General features: G+C 38.6%; 1 protein-coding gene across 1 annotated transcript in view; it reads right to left on the bottom strand.

Annotated features, from left to right (window-relative positions):
* Positions 1 to 16660, bottom strand: part of ADK (adenosine kinase) — a gene marked incomplete at its 5' end in the record, with an annotated part of 47358 nt that extends 30698 nt beyond the window's left edge. The window contains 2 exons of the mRNA XM_010152806.1: positions 9966 to 10080; positions 16625 to 16660. Of these exons, the coding sequence (XP_010151108.1) occupies positions 9966 to 10080; positions 16625 to 16660 (151 nt within the window). The remainder of the gene's footprint in view (positions 1 to 9965; positions 10081 to 16624) is intronic.
* Positions 16661 to 20526: the final 3866 nt, after the last annotated feature.

Here is a 20526-nt window from a genome sequence, read left to right as displayed (position 1 = left end):
CTGCTGAACACACCATACATTTAATTTCTAGCAATGAAAAAAAAATCATACCAAATTAGTGTAAAAAGAAAATATATTTCTTAAAGATTATTAGTAAAAGTATTACTATCTGATTAATTTCATAAAACTGCCACCCTGTATGATTTGCACCTAAGTCTCGGGAGGTGAGAAGCCTATGCACTGTAAACCTTTAAAGCATGGATTTCAGATTTCAACTCATTAAACCGTATGTTTTTAAGGTGAAATGGGTAGCATCCAATACTAAATAGTGCAGCAACACAGAACACGTATAAAAAAGGACAGTGCTGAACTTTAAACTTAAAGCATAAATTTAATGGAAACTTAATAGGATAATTATTTTATACAAAACAGAATACTGCAGTTTTAGATTCTCTTCAGTTTGTTCAAAAAGCCAGAAAGATATATTTAGACTGACACTGTAGCTACAAAACCAGTTGCTGCAAAACTAAAAGTCACCACAATTTCATATTTGGTGTACATGGAGAGGGGTAGGTGTCATTTTCAGAAAACAGGGGATAACCTTGACAAAGTTGCATCAATTACATGTACACATGAAAGGCACAGATTAAATTTGGAAGGCTGTCATTAGTTGCAGTGCTTCCCAAGTACTGAATGACTGATTCTGCTGTTTCACCTTTCTTTAATATAGTTCTACGATAAAATCATTGTTTTTCAGCATATGAGATGTCACAAAGATGGTTTCCCTCCTGACAGTATATTCATAGCTCTGTGCCCTTATTTCCTCTTTGGTTTGCAGACATCATTCTACAGTATTACCAGCTGATCCTGGAGCAACTTTCCTTCCAACTTCAAAACTACAGTCTTTGTTGCTAGACGGAAGTTCAAAATAATACCTCATGTTTTATGATGCAGACTGAGGCTCCACAGCAACTTCAGCTTCTGTAGTTTGTAGATATTGTAGTGTCATCCTTGCCTCCTTCTACTGCAAATCCTGCCTTCCGTGCTCTCATGCTGGCACTAGTACTCGCCTGGACGCCGCAATGAGCTGGCTCAGGGAGCTCAGCACCTTTCCAGAGCAGGTTTCTGCCAGTTTGTGTGGACTGCTGAACTGGGTCACCATGCGGGTGGAGAAGGGCTGGCAGGGTGGGGGGAAAAGTAGGGGATGAAATCCGTGTGCTAGGATGAGTCAGTGATTTCTGGTGTATCTAGCAGCTAAAAACTGCCCGGCACCCAAGCCTCAGTCTCTCGTGCTCTGAGGACTACGTAGGCACAGGACGAACAAGGTGAATCCTCATTCCTTCCATGACAGCGCAGAACAGCAAGGGCCTGCCTTGGTAACCACAGGCTGAGTTACTACCATTCTTCTCTTCTCAGTATGTCTGACAGGTAGTTCTGCTGCTCTGTGCTTTGAGCAAACAGAATAATATGGTGCCAGTGTGGCTTTTTTCTGTATGAACCATCTCATGACTCACTCAGGTCACCAATAAAATGGTACCAGCTTTGAAGTATTAGAGCCATTTATACAGGAGGCATCAGAAATTTATCATAAATGAATGCTATGTGGATTCCCTAACTGAGGAATAGTCTCACGGGGAAGGCCTTGTTACTAAAATTAAAAAAAAAGCTACAGTGTATTAAAGGACTTTCTTTCTCGAACAAGGGTGTCCGTTTGGGTTTTAATGGCACCTAAATTGGTATCTTACCATAAATTCATTCAACTTTGCTCCCCAGAGTCAAGCAAGACTTGTTGTGGAGGCCCCATCCCTGGAAGTGTTCAAGGCCAGGCTGGATGAGGCTTTGAGCAACATGGTCTAGTGCAAGGTGTCCCTGCCCATGGCAGGGGGGTTGGAACTAGATGATCTTTAAGGTCCCTTCCAACCCAAACCATTCTATGATTCTATTAAGACAGGCCTCACGTGGTTTAAGAGGTGGCCTTACTGAAATCCCCCTACCTAAGTCCAGTCTTGATGTGAACTGTGCCTACCCGTTACGGGCAGCACGTCCGGGCTATGTATAGCATTTCTGAGAGGAGCTCTTCAATGTGCTGCGTGACATCTTCTTGGGATACACTGAGACTAATCTGAGATAGTAAAACCTAAAGTTGAGTGTGAAGAATTGCCAAAGTGTCTCACACTAATGGGCTATAAAATTCTTTGTCAATCAATGTAAAAAAGGTGCACATACAAAAAACAATTTCAGCTTTAAATACACAATGATGGGCTCTAAACCACCTATTACCACACCACAAAGAAAATCTGAAGTTGCTATGAAGATAATTCTATGAAAATGTCAGATCAATCATCAGTGGCAGCCAGAAAAGCAAATGCAATGTTAGGAATTATTAAGAGAGGAATACAGAACAAAGGAGACAACAGAATTAAAGCACTTTGTAAACTTCTCAGGCACTTGAACATTCTGGTCCCCCATTCACAAAGCATATAGCAGACATGAAAAAAGGTGTAGTGAGGGGTGAGCCAGGGTGTCAGCATTACAGAGCAAACAAAGAACAAATAAACAGAATGGGAAAAGGGTCTGGAAGAAAGACTATTGGAGGAGAGATAAGTAAGAGTTCTACAAAATCAAAAGTAACAAGACATTGACTATGGAATGATTATGGACTGGCCGTGCAATACAAACAGCAGGAAATAGCCAGTGACTTAAGTGGCTGAATCCAAACAAATAAAGGGAGGTATTTCTTTACATAACACCGAGTCTGTGACACTCATTATCGCAAGACATTATGTGTGATAAAATCCTGTTTTGGACTATTGCGCACAAAGACACCATCTCTAGTTCAGAATATCACAAGCTATAGATTTCTGGAAGCTAGGAGAGTGTAACATGGAAGTATCACCACAGACTTGTTCTGGTTTTACCCTCTTTTACAAGCATCCACTATTTTACACGGTTGCAGACACCAGGCTAGACAAACCTTTGGTCCGCCTCAGTCCTGCTCCCACTCTTCCATTCTATATTGCCTCTCCAACATCATATAATTTCTAAACCCTAAGGAGCAGATTTCTGTATTAACAGTTTTGCCTTTAAGAGTCATTTTTAGAATGATGGTACTAAGCTTGACTTTCTAGATCTACAAATTTGTATCTGAGAAACCAATATAGAAATTATTCTGTGTCAGAGGAAAAACTGCCTAGTCCTAAGGAAAGGGACAGGGGCATGCATTTATTGTCTTTCAACAAACATGCATTTTTCACAGCTTAGAGGAGTATTTTTTCCTCGAATGCCAGAATGTAAATTGATTGTAGGACCCAAAATTCAGGCTAGGTTTAATCAGAAGCCTGGGTTTGTCTTGAAAATTCTTTATTACTAGTGATTATACAGGAAAAGGGGATTTCCCAGCTTTACTCTCAATTTCTGAGCTAAACTGGTGCATTAATGCATTAGCCTAGATAAGACATCCCTTTCTTAAATCACTACGAAATTACTAAAACGCACACACATTATATGTATCTATTTACATATATGTATATGCACTCTGTGAGATGCAATGGTTGATACTTTTAAGTCCAGTCAAGATACCGGTATCCAGAAACTTAGGTTTTAATAATGTGTTTCAGCTGTCTAATAAAATGCTCAGACCTCTTCTCAGTTACAAAAAGGTATTACCAGCTTTTCTATTCATTAATCCCTATCAACAAATGTTCATTATTAATTTAGGTTTTGTGGTTTCTGAAGTCACAACTAAACTAAAAATAATTCTATTGGGCTTTCTGGCTCATTCGTGATGCCATTACTGGGCTAAAATTTCCTTTTTTCCTAAATCAATTTTTTGTTTTTTAAACTTTTCTTTCAATTTGAAAGTATAAATGGATAAGGAAGAGTGAAAGTGTGCAATCCTGTGAAAGAGAGTACACACTGTAATATGTTTTTTCCCTAGGTTCAAAACGCTACTTGTGTTTGTGTAAACACAGAAGAAGGCTATCTGATAAAATGAGCTATTCAAGGTTTTCCTGCCTGAAAGTCTAGGCATGAAAGCTGTGAGAAGTAAGGACCCCCCCTCCCACTTTTTCTTGCTTCTTAGAGAACACACAATACTCAGTAACGTACAGGAAGAGGAGCTGCAAACAGGCCCACCATAAAATGTCAGCAGTGTCAATAGTAATAAATACTTCTATGTTTTATAGATGGGCTTACAAGGTAGCGTGCTGATCTACGACTGCAGCCCACCCCGACAAAGAAAACCTGCTGACCTCTGTTTAGAGTAAGCTGTACGCTTGAACATCAGTTCTTTTTATTTCCCCCAAAAACATACACCATCAGGTCACTGTGATTTAAGAATGGCTCTTAAAATCTCTCTAGTCTCCACAATTTTCACAACCCTTCTAAAACAAACAGTTTAAAAACTCTCCTTCTAAAATACTTAAGTTCTAACATGTCCTTACAAAGTAAACAAAGCTACATGATTCATAAAAACATACGATCCATACCTTTGTTGTTATTTTCAGTTAGACCAGGTTTTGGTTCTATCCAAACATGTGAACTTCCAATTTATGAACATGTGTGACTATATTACCCTAAGAACAATTGTAGTGGGTAACACCAACATCCATTCAGCTGAGAGGTCTGTTTCAGGCAGAGGCAAATGCCTAGTACTACTCTGACATCTAAAGCTTTGTAAGCAGGGTCTAAAATTTGATAATGTTGCAAGTGGTATTGTAGCATATTAATTTGGCTATATTGCACATTCTGTTTAATTTATGGAATGGATTATATGACAACTAATAACAACAAGTAAAAATTCACAAAACCATTTCAGTATGTACTATGTGGTAGGTGCACTAAGAAGTTTTTAGGATGGACCTTTCTCATTCTACCACATTTACCAGAACTGCTAAAACATTTCCTGAAATATTCTCAAAGCGATGTATCCCAAAAACTGAAGAAGATGTAAATGGTTAGTAAGCCGTAAATGAGGTGGTTTTAATGCCTGAATCCTTAAAAAAAACATTTTTACTGCCATATTCTAACAAATGAGCCCTTAACAGAGGTGGTCTTGCAAACACTGGGGGGAAAAAAGAATGGAAAATTCTATGTTCACGCCTGAACATGCCAGATTTTATCATTCATAACTTGAAAAATGCTGAAGTGATTTTCTTAAAATTTGGATTGTTTTTCTTTCCTCTATTAAAGCTATAAAACAAGCCAAGTTTAAAGTTTGTAGCTTCAGCTGTTTTTGAATTATGCAAATATTTCAATATAAAAGTATGTTTTTCCATTGCTGAACTGATTTTGCTCAGACTTTCCAAGACTTCCCTTTGGGCCAAGACCAGTCATAAAAAGTATCTGACTAAAAGTAATTTGTTTAAAAATGTTATAAGCAACTCTGTAAAAGGGACAGCTTTCACAGCATTTGATTCTGACAAATGTTATAGCACACATATAGAGATGACATATATGTACTTGCCAGAGCTTGTGATTTTTGGTGCGTTTCTTAAAAGCTCCAGCTGCTGAAATCAGGAGATTGCATGTGTTCATTAACTCTCCCCCTTTCCTCACATATGCACTTTCTGTGGTTACAGAAAAAATTGTAGAAACATGTAATGAATGTATCCCACAAGCTCAGGAACCCTAAGTCAAATCCTGAATACTCAGGCCTGGGAAAAGGCATATGATGGAACTAGGCTGTGGTAGTGGGACCAGAATCTTGATAGCCAGGTAATTCCCAGTATGGAGAAGGAGCATCCACCCAATAGTTCTTCAAATAGACTTACCTGGTAAGCAAGTCCACAGATCTTATTTTAAGTTACCAGCACCTTTCCCAAACCACAATCCTCTGTACTGAAAGGTTTTGTCACAGGTGTCTCTCACCAGCTACATTTTTTTCAAGAGTATTTTATCAAAATTCAGTTACGTTGGGGACTGATGCTAGAGAAAATTACAATGTTTTTGTCAATGTCAATTCTTAGTGTCACTGAGAAGTTCCAATGCCTCAAAGTTCTTCAATAAAAAGATAAAATTTGACATAATAGAAAAATGTATCTCAGGTTGCCCTGACATGTTGTAGATGCCCCATCCCTGGAAACACTCCGTGTCAGGCTGGATAGGGCTCTGAGAAACCAGATCTAGTTGAAGATGTCCCAGCTCATTGCAAGGGGTTGGACTAGATGACCTTTAAATGTCTCTTCCAACCCAAACTATTCCGTGATTCTATGACATGAAGAGGAAAACGTCAGACAACAATCATTTGCACATGCTCTGTGAAGTCTTATTAGAAGCCGACAGTTAATTCAGTCAACATTTCATCTGCCACAGCTCCTGTGTGCCAATCCTAAACACTCCTTTCCTTTCCTATAAAACACGCTGATCACACTCAGCTTGAATCTGAGCTTGCCTCTTCCTTGCAATTATTCCTACTGACAGAGAACAGGAAGGAAGGGGAGAAGAAAGGGGCCTTGGGCTGGAATACTGTGACAGAGGAGATCGGAACAGACAGTAGAGAGACCCAATGCATTTCATAATAAAGAGGGAGAATTTTTTCCTCAGAAAACACAAATAATTCAGACAGCCAAAGGAAGTGGACTGACAAATGGGTATGGCTTGGATTGGGATTGCTGATGCAGCTATTGCTTCTCACTGTTCTGATGATCTGCTCTAGCTGCATGGACCCCTGTGTTGCTTGTTAATCTGTGACTGAGGGTCTACAGCTCATGATCTGCTTGAGGGGAGCCACCAGTGGTTTTGGCAAGCATTAAAACAATGTTGTGTAAACTGCAGCAATTCATAAACTGACTAAACATCTCTGCAGTATGGCTGGGCCACATTGTTGGAGGAAGTAAACGTTTTAGCTGTCTCAGTCTAAGCTCCCTCCCTCGCCTATCGCAGTTACAGTCCCAGAACTTCCTGGTCAGTCTTTCTTATCTTCGGGTAACAAACTGTGCCTTTCTGCCCTATGCTCTACTCCTCAGACCTGTTGATACTTCCATACTCTGGAGTGTCCAGGAGTCAACAATTGTCTCCACAGTCCCCTCCACATGTAATGATAAACTGTATTTGGCCTTCTCCATCCCACCAAAAACCCCAAGAAATTCCACACCTAATTTGAAGCATATACAACTCCATGCCCTTTCAGGAAGGAGCTGGCAACCTGCAACAACCCCTTTTATCCATCTTATTTCCTCTCCTTCCAGCCAGAGCTGTATCAAATTGTATCCCTGCATTATTTCCACTTCCTGATCCCCCATTCAACCCACATACAACTCGTTGAATAGGTGCACTCCTTCTCTTGTAACCCAGCCCCTCGCAGCCCCATGGCCGTCTTGTCCTCGACAGGAAGTAGAGGCTTTGTCTGGCAGAGGAAACAGAGCTCTGCTAAGGATGCTCTTGCAGCCTCAGTGTTGCCTTTCTTATCTGGCCACGTGTGGGCAGAGGGAAGGGAAATAAAGAGGGGTGGCCACCCATCTGTGTCTCTTCACAGAGCGAGGCCCAATCCCAGCCATTCACTTCTACTCCCATGGCTCACGGTAATGCTGGATGCTCTGTGCTGCTGCCAGAGAGCAGAGACCTTTCCGTGGGGAAAACGGAGAAGAGGAGGAGGGGGAAAAAAGGTCAAAAAACCACAAAGGCCAAATTCACCTTGGAGTCCTTTATGCTCACACCTGTAAGCTCCACCTCCATCCTGTGCCCTTTCAGGGGACCTCAACAGAGACCACTGGAATATCTGACACCCTCAACAACTGATCAGGGATGGTTAAAGGCAGCAGTAGAAGGAAAGAAAGGAAGAGTCCTTTGCTGGATACCGGTCCCCTCAACTCTGGTTGAGTCACTACTGACAGAAACATCTTTCAACTAATAAACTGTTCCGATTATGGACAAAATATAAAGCAGAATGTAGCAAAACGATGTCCAAATCCATAGCTGACTTTGCAAATACTATTTTAATCTAGGCACAAACTTATTGAGAATATACTGTTTCCTCAGAAAGGCAGGATAAGCAACTACACACAGCCTCCTTCATCAAAAAAGCTATTCTTTTTCTGTGCATTAGAAAAAGGAAATGAATTTTATACTGGTAAGTACTCCGAAATGCAGCAATTCTTTCAGAGATCATTTAGAAACTTTTAACACTTTCCACTGCAGGTTTCAAAGCACAACACCACCCAATTAGTGTTGAAATAAGTGTGTTTGCAGTACTCTGTGACATTCTGTGGTATCATTATATGCTAAATGAGGGGACAGATCTTCCTTCTTTCATTATTATTTTAATGTGAAGAGGTGGGAAAAAGATGATCCACACCAAAGGAAGGGAAAAGGGGGAAAACAATAACAAATTGGTATCTCTTCCGAGAATTGCCCCACAGGCCAAAGATTTTCATGTTCTTAATCATTATTAAATGACTTAACATGACACACAGAGCCTGGCGAATGATTGCATCCTGACATGAGAACGAATTACAAATGAAATGAAAGATCAAGCTGTATTAGAGGACTGCCTCTGGGAAATGAAAATCTTTAATTCTCTTTTATTATTGACATTTATTTGGCTGCCATGAATAACAACACAGCAAAGAGATTCAGCTATGCTTGTGCACTGAATAGCTTATCCCACGGCTCAAAACTGCCTTAACATTTATCATGTTTGCTTTTGTAGCTGACACCATTGCATACACTCTCTATCCATCTTGCATTTATCATGCATATAAAGTGCATTCTCTAATTTAAGTTCATTTCATAGTGAACAAACAGCTAAGATTAGCAAGTGTCAGTCCTCAAATAAGCTCCCAGTTGTAAAAATATCAAAGAAGGGATTAATGGATTTGTTAACAACTCTAGTTTGAAGAATAAAATAAGTACACAGTGAAAATCAAATAAAAGCACAGGAGGGTTACATAGAAGATTTAGGTTTACTACCATTATTACTAGCTCGTTTATAAAAATACTTTTACACTGCTGTTTTTCAGCCAACTGTACAATACTCAAGTGGAGTGCCTCCATATGGGCCATTCACATAATGCAGTAACTTTCTGGAAGCAACACTTCCAGCACTATTCAGTGAGATACACATACTCAACTCTCAGTGACTGCTTTCTATTTCCTTTAAACCAGTTTGTAGCTCACACAACAGAGGAAGAAGCAAACCATTGGAGAAATCATTCAAAGGGCTGCTAAGAACGATCTATCTAGCAGTGACATACCTACTTAGTGCCTGGCCCTGCAGCCACAGTCTGAAGCCAATTCTGATTTTGAGGCAAATACAGTATGAGTAAGCACCGGTCCCTCAGGTGCAAAGCTTCCTCAACTTCACTTGATTTCCAAAGGAGGAATTCAGCCTTGACTTACCTTGTGAAGGAATGAACGACTAAAATGGTTTGCCACAGCACATGTTTTTAATAGCTGTATTTAGTCTAGAAGCATAGGTGGACAGAATTAAAGAGACTGTCAAAAGGTAGGCAGTCATGTTTATAATGCTTCAATCTGTGCGTCGTACATCATCAATTTAGACAGCACAAACTACTTGTATCCCTGCTAGAATACCTTTTTCCCACGTATTCCTTTGAGAATAGAAGAGCAGACGGCTGAGAAAAGCTGAAGTGAGACTTTCTGCTCAAAGCAAAAAAGCCTGGAAATTCACTTAGTACTGGATTTCACTTCCTCCTCTTCACAAATGTTTAAATATACTATACTGTTGCACAGCTGTTCTCAGCAGGCATAGTGTGTTCTTGTTTGCAGCAAAGATGGCTACACAGATAAAATCTCAAGTCATAAAAATCTGAGTAAAACCAACTGGATCAATATTTTAGATCTGTGTTATAAAAAAAGAACTTAAGATGTTCAGTCCTGTGAAATATTAACTTCTCAAATTCAGAATCTTAAAACAATTAAAAGCATAACAGATGAGAAACACAAACTAACGTCAAAAGGCCAACGCTCTGACTACCATTTGACAGTTATAATTTGTAAAACCACAACTTGTAATTGATTAACTAGAATATTTACTGTGAGTGACAACAGAGATTTGAAAAATATACCTGTAGCCATTACAGTGTCATCTTTCCCCTGGGTAAAGACTACGATTCGTTGCCTTTTAGTGTTCACTTTTGGTAGGGCTTGTGTCTTCCGGGCTATCTCTTTAATGTCTTCAGTCTATTAATAAAAAGAAAGAAAATTCTTGTTACCAGCATGCTAGAGTGGTGAGAGATTAGAAGTTTATTAGCAGATCAAAGATTTATTTTCATATGGCTAGGTATAAAATAGGCTCCTTAAAAGGAGGAATACTTCATTCTCCTAAGGGTTTATGTAGTACTATGAGACCATTGTTTTTAATCTTGATAATGATAGTTCAGCTATTCCAACTGCTGCAAAACTGCAAAGCTAACAAAGGAATTACAGAGCATTTCCTAATGAGCAATTAGTGGGTTTCTTCGCTGCTGACTGGATTCTAACCTTACCTATCATAAAATTAAAAATAAAACTGGTAAGAGAATACTTTGGATAAACTCCGAGTCTGATTTTCATCCAATTTAGCCAGGTTTTATAGTACTATAATCCCTCTGATTTCAGAAGACTTAGAAATACTGTTTCTCTAACTTCCCTACAGCAGCTGATCTCAGCAAGCAAACTGACTGTATACTGCAGCACCGCAGAAGGCGTGGAGCCCAGGTGATTATGCTCGGTGCTCACTACCTTTTTGCATAACTGAGATGCAGGGAAGCAAAGGGTGAAAGCTATATTCAGTGGGGCACAGAACAGCCCCGACTTTCTGAAGGAAGGCAAAGCTGCAAAAATTTCAGGAATCTTTGCTTTAAAGGGAATTTGTCTGTACACCATAGCGCATACAGCTAGGAACAGAGAAACAGGCACACTGAACCAAAATTCTCATCCATCCAAACAGCAAAACTTGTCATCACAATATTATCCTTCCTATTCTTATAGTTGCCCTAGGATCTGAGACACAAGGGTTTCGATATGTAATTTACTTATTTTCAACTGAATCTAAATACAGGTATTCCTGTTATTTGTATAAATACCAAATCCTTTTATAATGCTGTGTGGTGGGAAGCTTTTATTCTCAGATTTATCTCAAGCCACTAAGTTGTACAAATTAACTTTGGCATATGTAAACCTATTTTTGTCACCATTTATACTTTTTAATTTTTTTCCCTTTTTTTAACATTAGGAAGAGTAAGAAAGACTATAATTATTCTCTGTGTTACCTACCATGTCCCACTTTATCTGTACCTGCGTCAAATAACAGCACACTTTTGTCCCCAGTTTGCCCTTGTGTACGAGCAACTGCAGTGGAACTTAGCTGATTTGGTGAGGGCCTAGCATTGAGCATATGAAAATGTAACAACACCTTCTGCATTGTTTTGTGTTCGGCTCATTATGAATCCCAACTCATTTTTTAACACAAGTACATAACAAATAGAGTTCATTTATAAAGCTGACCACAGTGGTTTCAAGTAATTTACCAGAGTTGTTACAATTAATTTATATTATTGGTAAATTGATTTTTATCTCCAAAATCAGCATATAGTGTTATTGTGAAATCCAGGTACAGTATGTGTCATTTTGACTGTAGCTGCTGATGTTAACAAGAGGTTGATTATTTTTCACGAACAGCTCAGTTGAACACTTCAGAAACTATAACCTGCATACCATTCAGTCCTGGTTACTTGCTGATTTTTTATAATCTTGTCAATCTTCAAGCACTTCACCTTTATTATGGACAGAGAATATGACTGGACTATATATTTACCAGTACCTGTTTATCTGAAAACTTCCCAACTTTCTTGCTCTTCAGCTCCCTTCAATTTCTCTCCCAATTCTGGTTGTCAGTGAGCTCACAGATTTATTCATATTTGCCAAACATGAAAATAATTTGCCCTTGCTTACTGGTCTCCTTAACTCTTGTTTAAATTCTCTCGTACTTCTCATTTCCATATACTACACTCTGATTTATGTTATTTCTTCCTTCTTCCTGCTTAGACTGCTAACAATAGCTTTTAGAAGGTCTTGACCAGAGAAGAAAGAGAAGAACACTGAAGCCTCAGTGAGGAATGAGGACAGTGAATGGGGGTCATCTTGCCCCTAATTCTCAAAGGTCAAGGAAACCCTTAAAGATGCCAGAGAAAAAACCTGAAATTGTTGCTCTTCTGTTTAAAAATGTCTTTTTAAGAGATTTTTGAATAGCAGGTATCAGCTGGTGGCACAAGCTGTTGAAAAGGGGAAAGATGGAGAATTTAAGCCCTCCAGCTTGGTAATACATAGGCTCCTGAAGGTTCACCCCAGTTCGGAACTATTTCAGGCCTTGATTATTAAGAGAATGACAAAATGCAATAAAGCATCATGGAGATCAAAGGAAACAGGAGAGAGGTGTTCAGTTTTTGCTTACTAAAAGTGGCTACGAGTGACTTTATTAAGCACATTTGCAGTGGAGCAAAGCAGGCACAGAAACCAAAGAGCTTGAAGATGTTTGCGCAATACATTTACATGCACTTTAGATTTTTGAAGGAAAATGAGGAAGTTAATAATAGGAGGAAATGGCACGACCAAGAGGTGTTTTCTTCAGGTTAAGGAAAAATAAAGATGAACTTCTATGATGGATAACGCCGAGGAAAAAGATTAGAAGAACGATGGTAAAGGATGAAATAAAGTAGATACTGAAAGAAAGTGAAAAGCACATATGTTTTCAGGAATAATTAAATATATAATAAGCTTGTGACAGTAAAAGGAAGGTATTTAGGGGGAAAACAGCTATTTTTTAAATAGCAGAATTTCAAAATAGAGTGGTTTGGAGTCTTGTGTCTGATTTTGCAGACTTTAAAAGTAACTGAATAGCATCTTCTGTGAGAACTAACTTGGCTGTTTTTAGCCAAAATCACTTTCTATACTAAAATTTTTCAAAGGAATGGAATAAAATAGAGCTTATATGGTGGAAGAGCTGCAATCTCAGCATTGAGAAGGTTTTAACTTTTCCACAGTATATCTCCACCTTACCATTATGTTGTATTTTGAAGGTACAACCGTGACATTTTATAATATGTGAATATTTACAGCCTAAGACTGCAGGGGTACTATGCCCCACTTTCATTGTCAGACAAACACCACAAAATGTTGTCACCTCCTGTTTCTGTTCAGAATATACATAATATTTTCGAATAGGTGAAATGAGTAATATTTGTTTTGCACTGACTCATACTTGCACACTTATCAAGACTTCCTTAGACATTCTATATCCACAGACATGGCTGAATGGTGAAGACTGTACCGTGGTCCTAATGCCTCTACAACATGTCCCAAATTCACAGGATACTCGCACATATCCATTCATACACTTGAATCTGATTTAAGAAAGCTGACATACAAATCTCACAAAAGCATGATTTGCCTGTTGATGCTGCCCCTGAAAAACCTTGCGTGTGGCATTCATTCCAGCAAGTAAGTGGAATGCATGTGAAGAAAGTACACCGGATACCCCAGGATCAGACAGAGGTATGTGAAACACTGTATACAGTTAAAAACTGCTAGTCAAACTATGTCTTCTGGTCTTTGCCTCTGAACAGATACACAATAGCTGGGACTACCATAGCCCTGACCTCAACAGGCATAAATCCACTGAGGACAGTGGACCTGGGCAGCGTACCTCATTAACTCGAAGACCTCAGTTTGGTCCAGGGTATCAAAACACTCCAATTTGGTTCCCCACCCAATATGTACACCTCTGCCTCAGCCGGAAAAATTATTTTGCAAGGCAGCTGCTACTAACGCCTTAGATACACAATGTTCCATTCACTTCATTTAACTTCTTGGACTGACAGATAGAATTGAATCCTAAATTTTATGTTAGGATTATGTTTTCCGAATTCCTACATAAAATAAACAGCATGTTACTGTTTTGTAAAAACAAAGCTTCATAAACCTTTATCCTGGCAATTTTATTATTTGAAACATGTTACAAAACTCCAGTTAGAAATATACTGACAACCATTTTACCACTTCAGGGGGAACCAAGTCCAAGAGCTTCCCTGGGATAAAAATTGTGACTATTATAATGTATTACTGAGATGACTGCAACATACAATTAGGATGAAGCGCTGTCTTCATAGACAGTGAATTTACTATTTATTTAATAGTTTTAAAATGTCACAGAACACGAAATTCACAAAAAAGAAAACACTGATGCACTCTAGGAAGACACTGCATCGGAAGTAATGTTCTACTTTTGATTATTACAGGTAAGTGTTGGTCAGGAGATAAAATGAAGGAAATAATGGTCTTCAAATACTGTGATTGCATTTACAAAAATACCTTGGATTGCAGTAAAGTCTAATGGAAAGCTAAATCTTGGTAAGGTGAAGCATAAAAATTCCTTTGAATATGGTTTCTCTTACAAAGAAAAACCAAACTTATGTCATGGAAGTGTTTTCTCCTGCCTATGACAAGATCTTGTTTCTTCAGAAAAGGCATATTTTTTCCTGAAGTTGACTTGATTGTACCTTTTTTCCCCCCAAAAATTGTTTCAGATATACTTAACGTAATCTATACTTAAAAGATACATTTAGTCTACATAAACTGTTGAAATTACTGGAAGGTAGAAAAAGACATGATTTTTAAAAAGGAAAAAAAATAGCTAGTCACAACTGATTCTCGTTGCTAAAAGATTTCTGATGATTTTTGTTAAAAAATAACATTCCAGAGTGAAATTCAAATTCAGCCACCAGCAACCTTCCATCACTTCTAACATAAATATCCTCTTTATTTTTGCTCTAGTCACTCGAAGTCCTTTACTTTACTTTTCTGTGTTTTGTCAGTTCTCTATTCTCCATATAAATTGCAGAATCAGTTTTACAACTTTTTGAGAGATGCTGGAATTTTCTCTTGAAAAGCTAATTGAAGGTCTATGTTCTTCCTAAGGTACACTTTTTCCTCCCCCCTCCCCCCCTCCACAGCACAACGGGAAAACAAGACTGTGGACACTTACCAAGTTTTACACATCTCTGTCAGTAAACCTGACACGTGAGTTGTTGCCAAGCAAGGGGGTAATAAGAGATAAGATCATAATCATTGTGCACTTTTCTGATATGCTGTAATCAAATGTGGCAGATTTAGGATGTTCAGAAGGAACTGTGCTAGAATCTTTAAGCAAGCACTAATGGAAAGGTTAATATGATGGTGGTTAGCAGACACCAGCAAAAGCAGTTTGTCACTAGAACTGAATTTAAACCAGGCACATTCAAAGTCTTTAGCTCAAGGGGGCAATAAAAATATAGAATGGGTAGGCTTAATACACTACTTCCCTTCTTGTTTTATTGTCTAGCTACCAGAGGGTACCAATAACTTGTTATGCTTCATATTATATTTGGAGGCATCTGTGAAATTCATTCATTTGATAGAATAAACTCAAAGTGTATTTTTATGCTAACAATACAGATTATACAAATGAAAATTGACAGTGATAAAAAGTCTTGATTTCTACAAAGCAGCCACATGAATTTGGGAAACATAAAATGAAATGGGACAGCCCACAGTTTTAATATCTAAAACACTGATGGCATTGATGTACCTGCCGGTGTATGGTTCTAAAGAAATCTAAATTGTAGAACAAAAGCTGTCAGTCTTTCACTCTTTTTTTTTGTATGCAACCAACCACACACAAAAGTGGCATGTTCTTAAAGCGATGCGGTTTGAATTGCGCGGCTTCTATTATTGATGCAAAATGGGAGTTGAGCAGTCAAACTCCTATCTATTCTATTACACTGCAAACAAATCAATTAAGGTGGGTCTTATTCTAGTGAAAAAACATGTAAAAAGATTTATGTGTATTCAGTTCTGCAATTTAGATTTCAGTAAGATCACTTACTATCTGCAAAATTAGCACAACCCTTGTCACATTAATTACAGTATTTAAAACCTGCGTATTTGAATTCGGCATTAGAGACCAATAGCTGACAGCTCACCAGATTAAGTTATCTGGATTTAGCCAATGGGAGATACTATTCAAATAAATACCTCAAGAAGATGAAATCAAAAGCTCTGAAAATCACTAAAATCAACAGTGTTTGCTTCAAGAAAGTAGGGGATGATGCATTTTTAGCGCACAGATGGAAAACACCAACTCGAGTATGTTTTAAAACACAAATTCCGTACTACCCATTCGTAAAGAAGCTGTTCGTAGAAGCATGGTTTACATTAATCAGTACCTAACAATTTTATATACAACCTTTGTAAAATTCATTTGCATAATGATAATCCGCATATGGCAGGGTTTAAGTTATTTAAGCGGTGTTATATTTCACTATTTAGTCTTGCTTCACCACTGCTTCAGCAGTGAATCCTTATGGAGTGTAATGCAGCTAATGAGGTAGCTTTTTAACTGAACAAACTGACAGGTCCCATATCTGCAGAGGCAGCTTGAAACCGTGCCCAACCTCTCGGCTTCCCAAGAGGCTTTTCAAAATTCAATAAATAACATCTGTAGGCGATGTTGGGTGCAGACCTAGCAGAGTGCGTCATAACACTGAGCTGGCAGAACAAAGAAACCATGACGACTGCCAAGTTTCCATGGCAACCGCTGCGAGGCTTGGAGAGTATAATAGCACATCAATCATTGTCCAAAAGAACTTCATTATCAGCAAGAAAAAAAACCTCTAGGATCTGTTTAGTGTGCAATTGTGGGTTAACTCACCTCAAAGCCTTGCTCTCTAGCAAAAGTGGCAGCTTCCTGAAATAATAAAAAAGAACAGTTAATTATAAAGTGCTAGATAATGAAGAAATAACACATTTGGAAACTCATTCAGCCGGTTTTCCTTTTACACGATTATCTCAATATACCCATATACAGTTGTTCAATTCTGATAGTCGCACCAAAAGCTTCCCCCTCCTTCCCTCAAGCCCAACAACAGTACAATGTCAACACACTTCACAAGTTCAAATAAAGAACACGTTTTTTTTCCAGGCGAGGAAAGTTACTTCTCGAGATAAGACCTGGACTAGGAAACCACTACTTCAAATCCAGACAAACATCCCTCAGACATATTTTTAAATGAAATTGTATCACATCTCCATTTATATATGACACTTCATGGGATACAGGTTATCAAGCCATTTAAAAAAAAACGTTTGTTATCTATGGTGCGTTAAAAAAACAGGATCACAAAATGTGTTCAAACCCTTGTGGTGCAATCAGATGAGCATTTTAAAATACTCTGATGTCTTAATCATTGCTTTAGGCAATTTAACTATGTTCTTTTCCTGAAAGAACAGAGGAAACATCAGGGTATCAGAATGTCCTCATTTCTTATTTATATTAATTGGAACAATTAAAATCTGTTTTGAAATAAAAGCAAGGAGACAGAAGACAATAGCCATGTTTCTGCCCTTACTCACTTTCTACCTTAACATTGCAAATATTGCACAAAACCTCAAAGTTTTTATGTTTTTACTTGCATTCTTCCAGAATATCTTTGCCAAGTGATATTAATAGAGCCAAAATGGAGAGTTGATCCAACTAAACAAAAATAACTACCATACCAAACCATTTGAGTCCAGTGTCCCTACAACAGCTTTTAGTGCTGCAGAAAATACATACTTGTGGACCTACATGATCTGCCAATTTGGGGGAAGTATAAGAATTTGAAGTGGGTACATTGATTATAACAACAGTAAGTTGAGGTTAATAAAATGTGATAAGCTGAAAAGCACAACTCCTCAGGCAGCTTCACTGCAGAAACATAAGGCTGACCGGGTTAGCCTTAGCTGATGTTGACAGAAAAACTGAATCATGGTCCTGACAATTGGGTGCGGGCAAGGTTAGCCACTTTGACAATTTACTTACAATTGAATTCCTTCTTGTACATCACACAGTCAATGACATTTGCTAGCCTGGCTGTCAAGAAGGAGTGTAGGGTTCAAAGATATCATGCAGTGTTTTCCTAAACCAGCATGTGATTAACAAAGCCTATGCTCGTATGAAAAAAGGAGCCTGCAAGCTTCCACTCTGAAGTGATGCACTTACAATGAACTGCAACACAATCAAGAAAGCCTCAAATGGGACCGGGACACAGAAAAAAACACCCCAAAAATAAGAAAAATAAGGGAGTAGAGAATAAGAAAATGGACTAAAACATTACATACTGTAGCCAAATTACTTCTTTAACCCCAGGTTTTTGGTCATGCAATTGAAATCGGAAGTTACACTGATCTGTCCTGGGGGGATTTCTTTAATGTCCCAATGCAGCAGGACATTCACATCTGTCTTAAACTATTGTTTGGCCAGGAAACTGGACACCAGTACATTCTTACATCTGTGAAATAAAAACTATTCCAGTTTTGTAGTGTTTCCTTATGTGGGAGGCTTTGAGAGAACTCCTCTTAATTTTCTGTGCTGGGGCACCCATGCATAGCACATGTGGTTTGAGAGACCTGGCCCTTCCACAAGAATGGATAAATGATTGCACATTTGTTAAAAAGGAGCTCATCTCCAGATTCTCCCGTTAGAGCATCATCTTTTAGCCTGGTCTCCTGTCTGGCTACATGAATAATGGTAGCTAGCATACAATCATAGATTTTCCTGCAGTTGACCTCTAATCTAAGGGTGTCTGAACGTGCCAAAGAACGGCAGCAATCTTAATTTTCTTCTCTCCTATCAACCAAATCTCAGAGCAACTCCTGAGCAGCTTCTTTCAGTAAGGATTGCGCCTATAGTACCCTAAGAATCAGCCTCTCTCAGAATTACACTCCTTTAAGAATTGAGGCCCTTCCAGCTAAAAAAAGATAATAAAGCTCAAAACACACGTTTGGAGACTACAGTCTGGCGTTTGCAAAATGGTGAGAAGCCCTGAATGCCAGGGACAGTTCAAAGTAAATTAACCAGATAAAAGCGATGAGGACCTTTTAGTATCTATTCACAATAACAGTGAGAACAGGAAACAAGCAGACCCCATCTGTGCAGCCCTAGGGCACCTCATACTGAGCTGCACTGTCGCTAATAAAGTAGTCAGGTTAAAATCTAAGTGGCTGTAACATGTGGAGACTGCTAGGGTTACCACGGCCAGCCAGGGCGTTCCCTGATGCAGGTGATAATCAGTATGATAATCACTATATTTACAGGCTTTCCATTTTATATCTGACATTGGAAATCACGAAGAAGGAGGGATTAAGGAAATAAACAACCTACACAGAAGCTTTACCACTCCCCAGAGAATGCAGCATTTTCATTCATGCGTGACATGCGACAACAGCAAAGCCAAACAGCAACAGAACAGAATTTTCTTAGGAGGCTTCATTTCACACCAAGAGTTCTTTCAGTTTTGATAAACTTTAGACACTATTCATTCATTACTCCAACTCAGCATTTTCAGAGCTATTTTCCATTTTTGTCTACAACAGAACATCTCATTTCATAAAACACTCTTCCCCCACCTTTTTACTCTTTCGAACTAAATATATTAAAAACCCACATTCCTTTGTCTCTATAATCTTTTTACTAACCGTGACAGCAGATTTATTGCTGTACCACCTAAAGTAGAAATGGGATTTGTTACCAGTTATGAAACATTACTTGGTTCATGCAGTTTGGGGGGGGAAAACAAAAATCTTAAGTACAGTCACGCTGAAAATAAGGGTGTACAGCGTTACTTAGTGGGAGTAACACAATGTCACCAAAGTTAACACACACCCTCTCTTTGCACAATAGTGAGCAGTTTACACAGGAAAGCAAGATAAATTAAAGAGATAACAATAAAAAACCAACTTCCTTTAGTACTGGCCTTGCTATTATGTTAGAACTTGCCTGCTAGCTGAAAACTATTTCCATTCTTCCACGTATTTTATTGATGTTGGAGTCCCAGCATTTAGTAAATGGAACTGTCTATAATCTACACTGGGGCTAATTGCAGCAGGACTTGTTAAAATTCTAAGCCCTTTTATCTCCAGCAGTACAAACTATTTGTTTATAAGTATACAGAAACATGCCCTCCAAACACAGAGTTCGTTAGCATCTGCATTCCTAGGAGTATATGTTAGCCCCCTGTGTTAGACGAACTTTATGCTGACAGAGTTAAGATGGCTCAACTTCAACAATCCTATGTTCGGTTTGCCATAACGCACGCAGAAGGCAGACTATATATTACATATTCTTGACACTGCCAAGTTTTTTATTTTGTCGGTACCAAGGTTTTACGATGATCAGATTATAGCCCAAATGGTAACAACATGCATGTTGGGTTAAAATTAATTCATGTAGGCCAACATAAAACTCATGCAGTTGCATTGAACGGCATTTAAAGCCATGTATTGCTGAAATTAGCTGACAAAGACTGTTTCAAAAGCACCACCAACAGTATTATCTACAATATGCATTTTAACCTTTATACAGAGAAAAGGAGGACTGTAAACGAAATTTGCATTTCATTGCTGAAATCAACATTATCTCATAAAGAAATGATAAAACAGCAGGACAGCAATGATACCCCTGCACACTGAATGCATTTCCCATAATTACACAAGAAAGCAAATGCAGGGGACACTGAAGCTAATCCCTCCCCTGCCATCCTTCTTGGTAGGGGAAATATCTCACAGGATGACCTA

Source organism: Eurypyga helias, unplaced genomic scaffold (genome assembly GCF_000690775.1).
Source record: "Eurypyga helias isolate BGI_N326 unplaced genomic scaffold, ASM69077v1 scaffold28945, whole genome shotgun sequence".
In the NCBI taxonomy this organism is placed as follows: domain Eukaryota; kingdom Metazoa; phylum Chordata; class Aves; order Eurypygiformes; family Eurypygidae; genus Eurypyga; species Eurypyga helias.
Note: the sequence above shows the minus strand (reverse complement) of the source record. Positions and strands in the feature narration are given on the sequence as shown.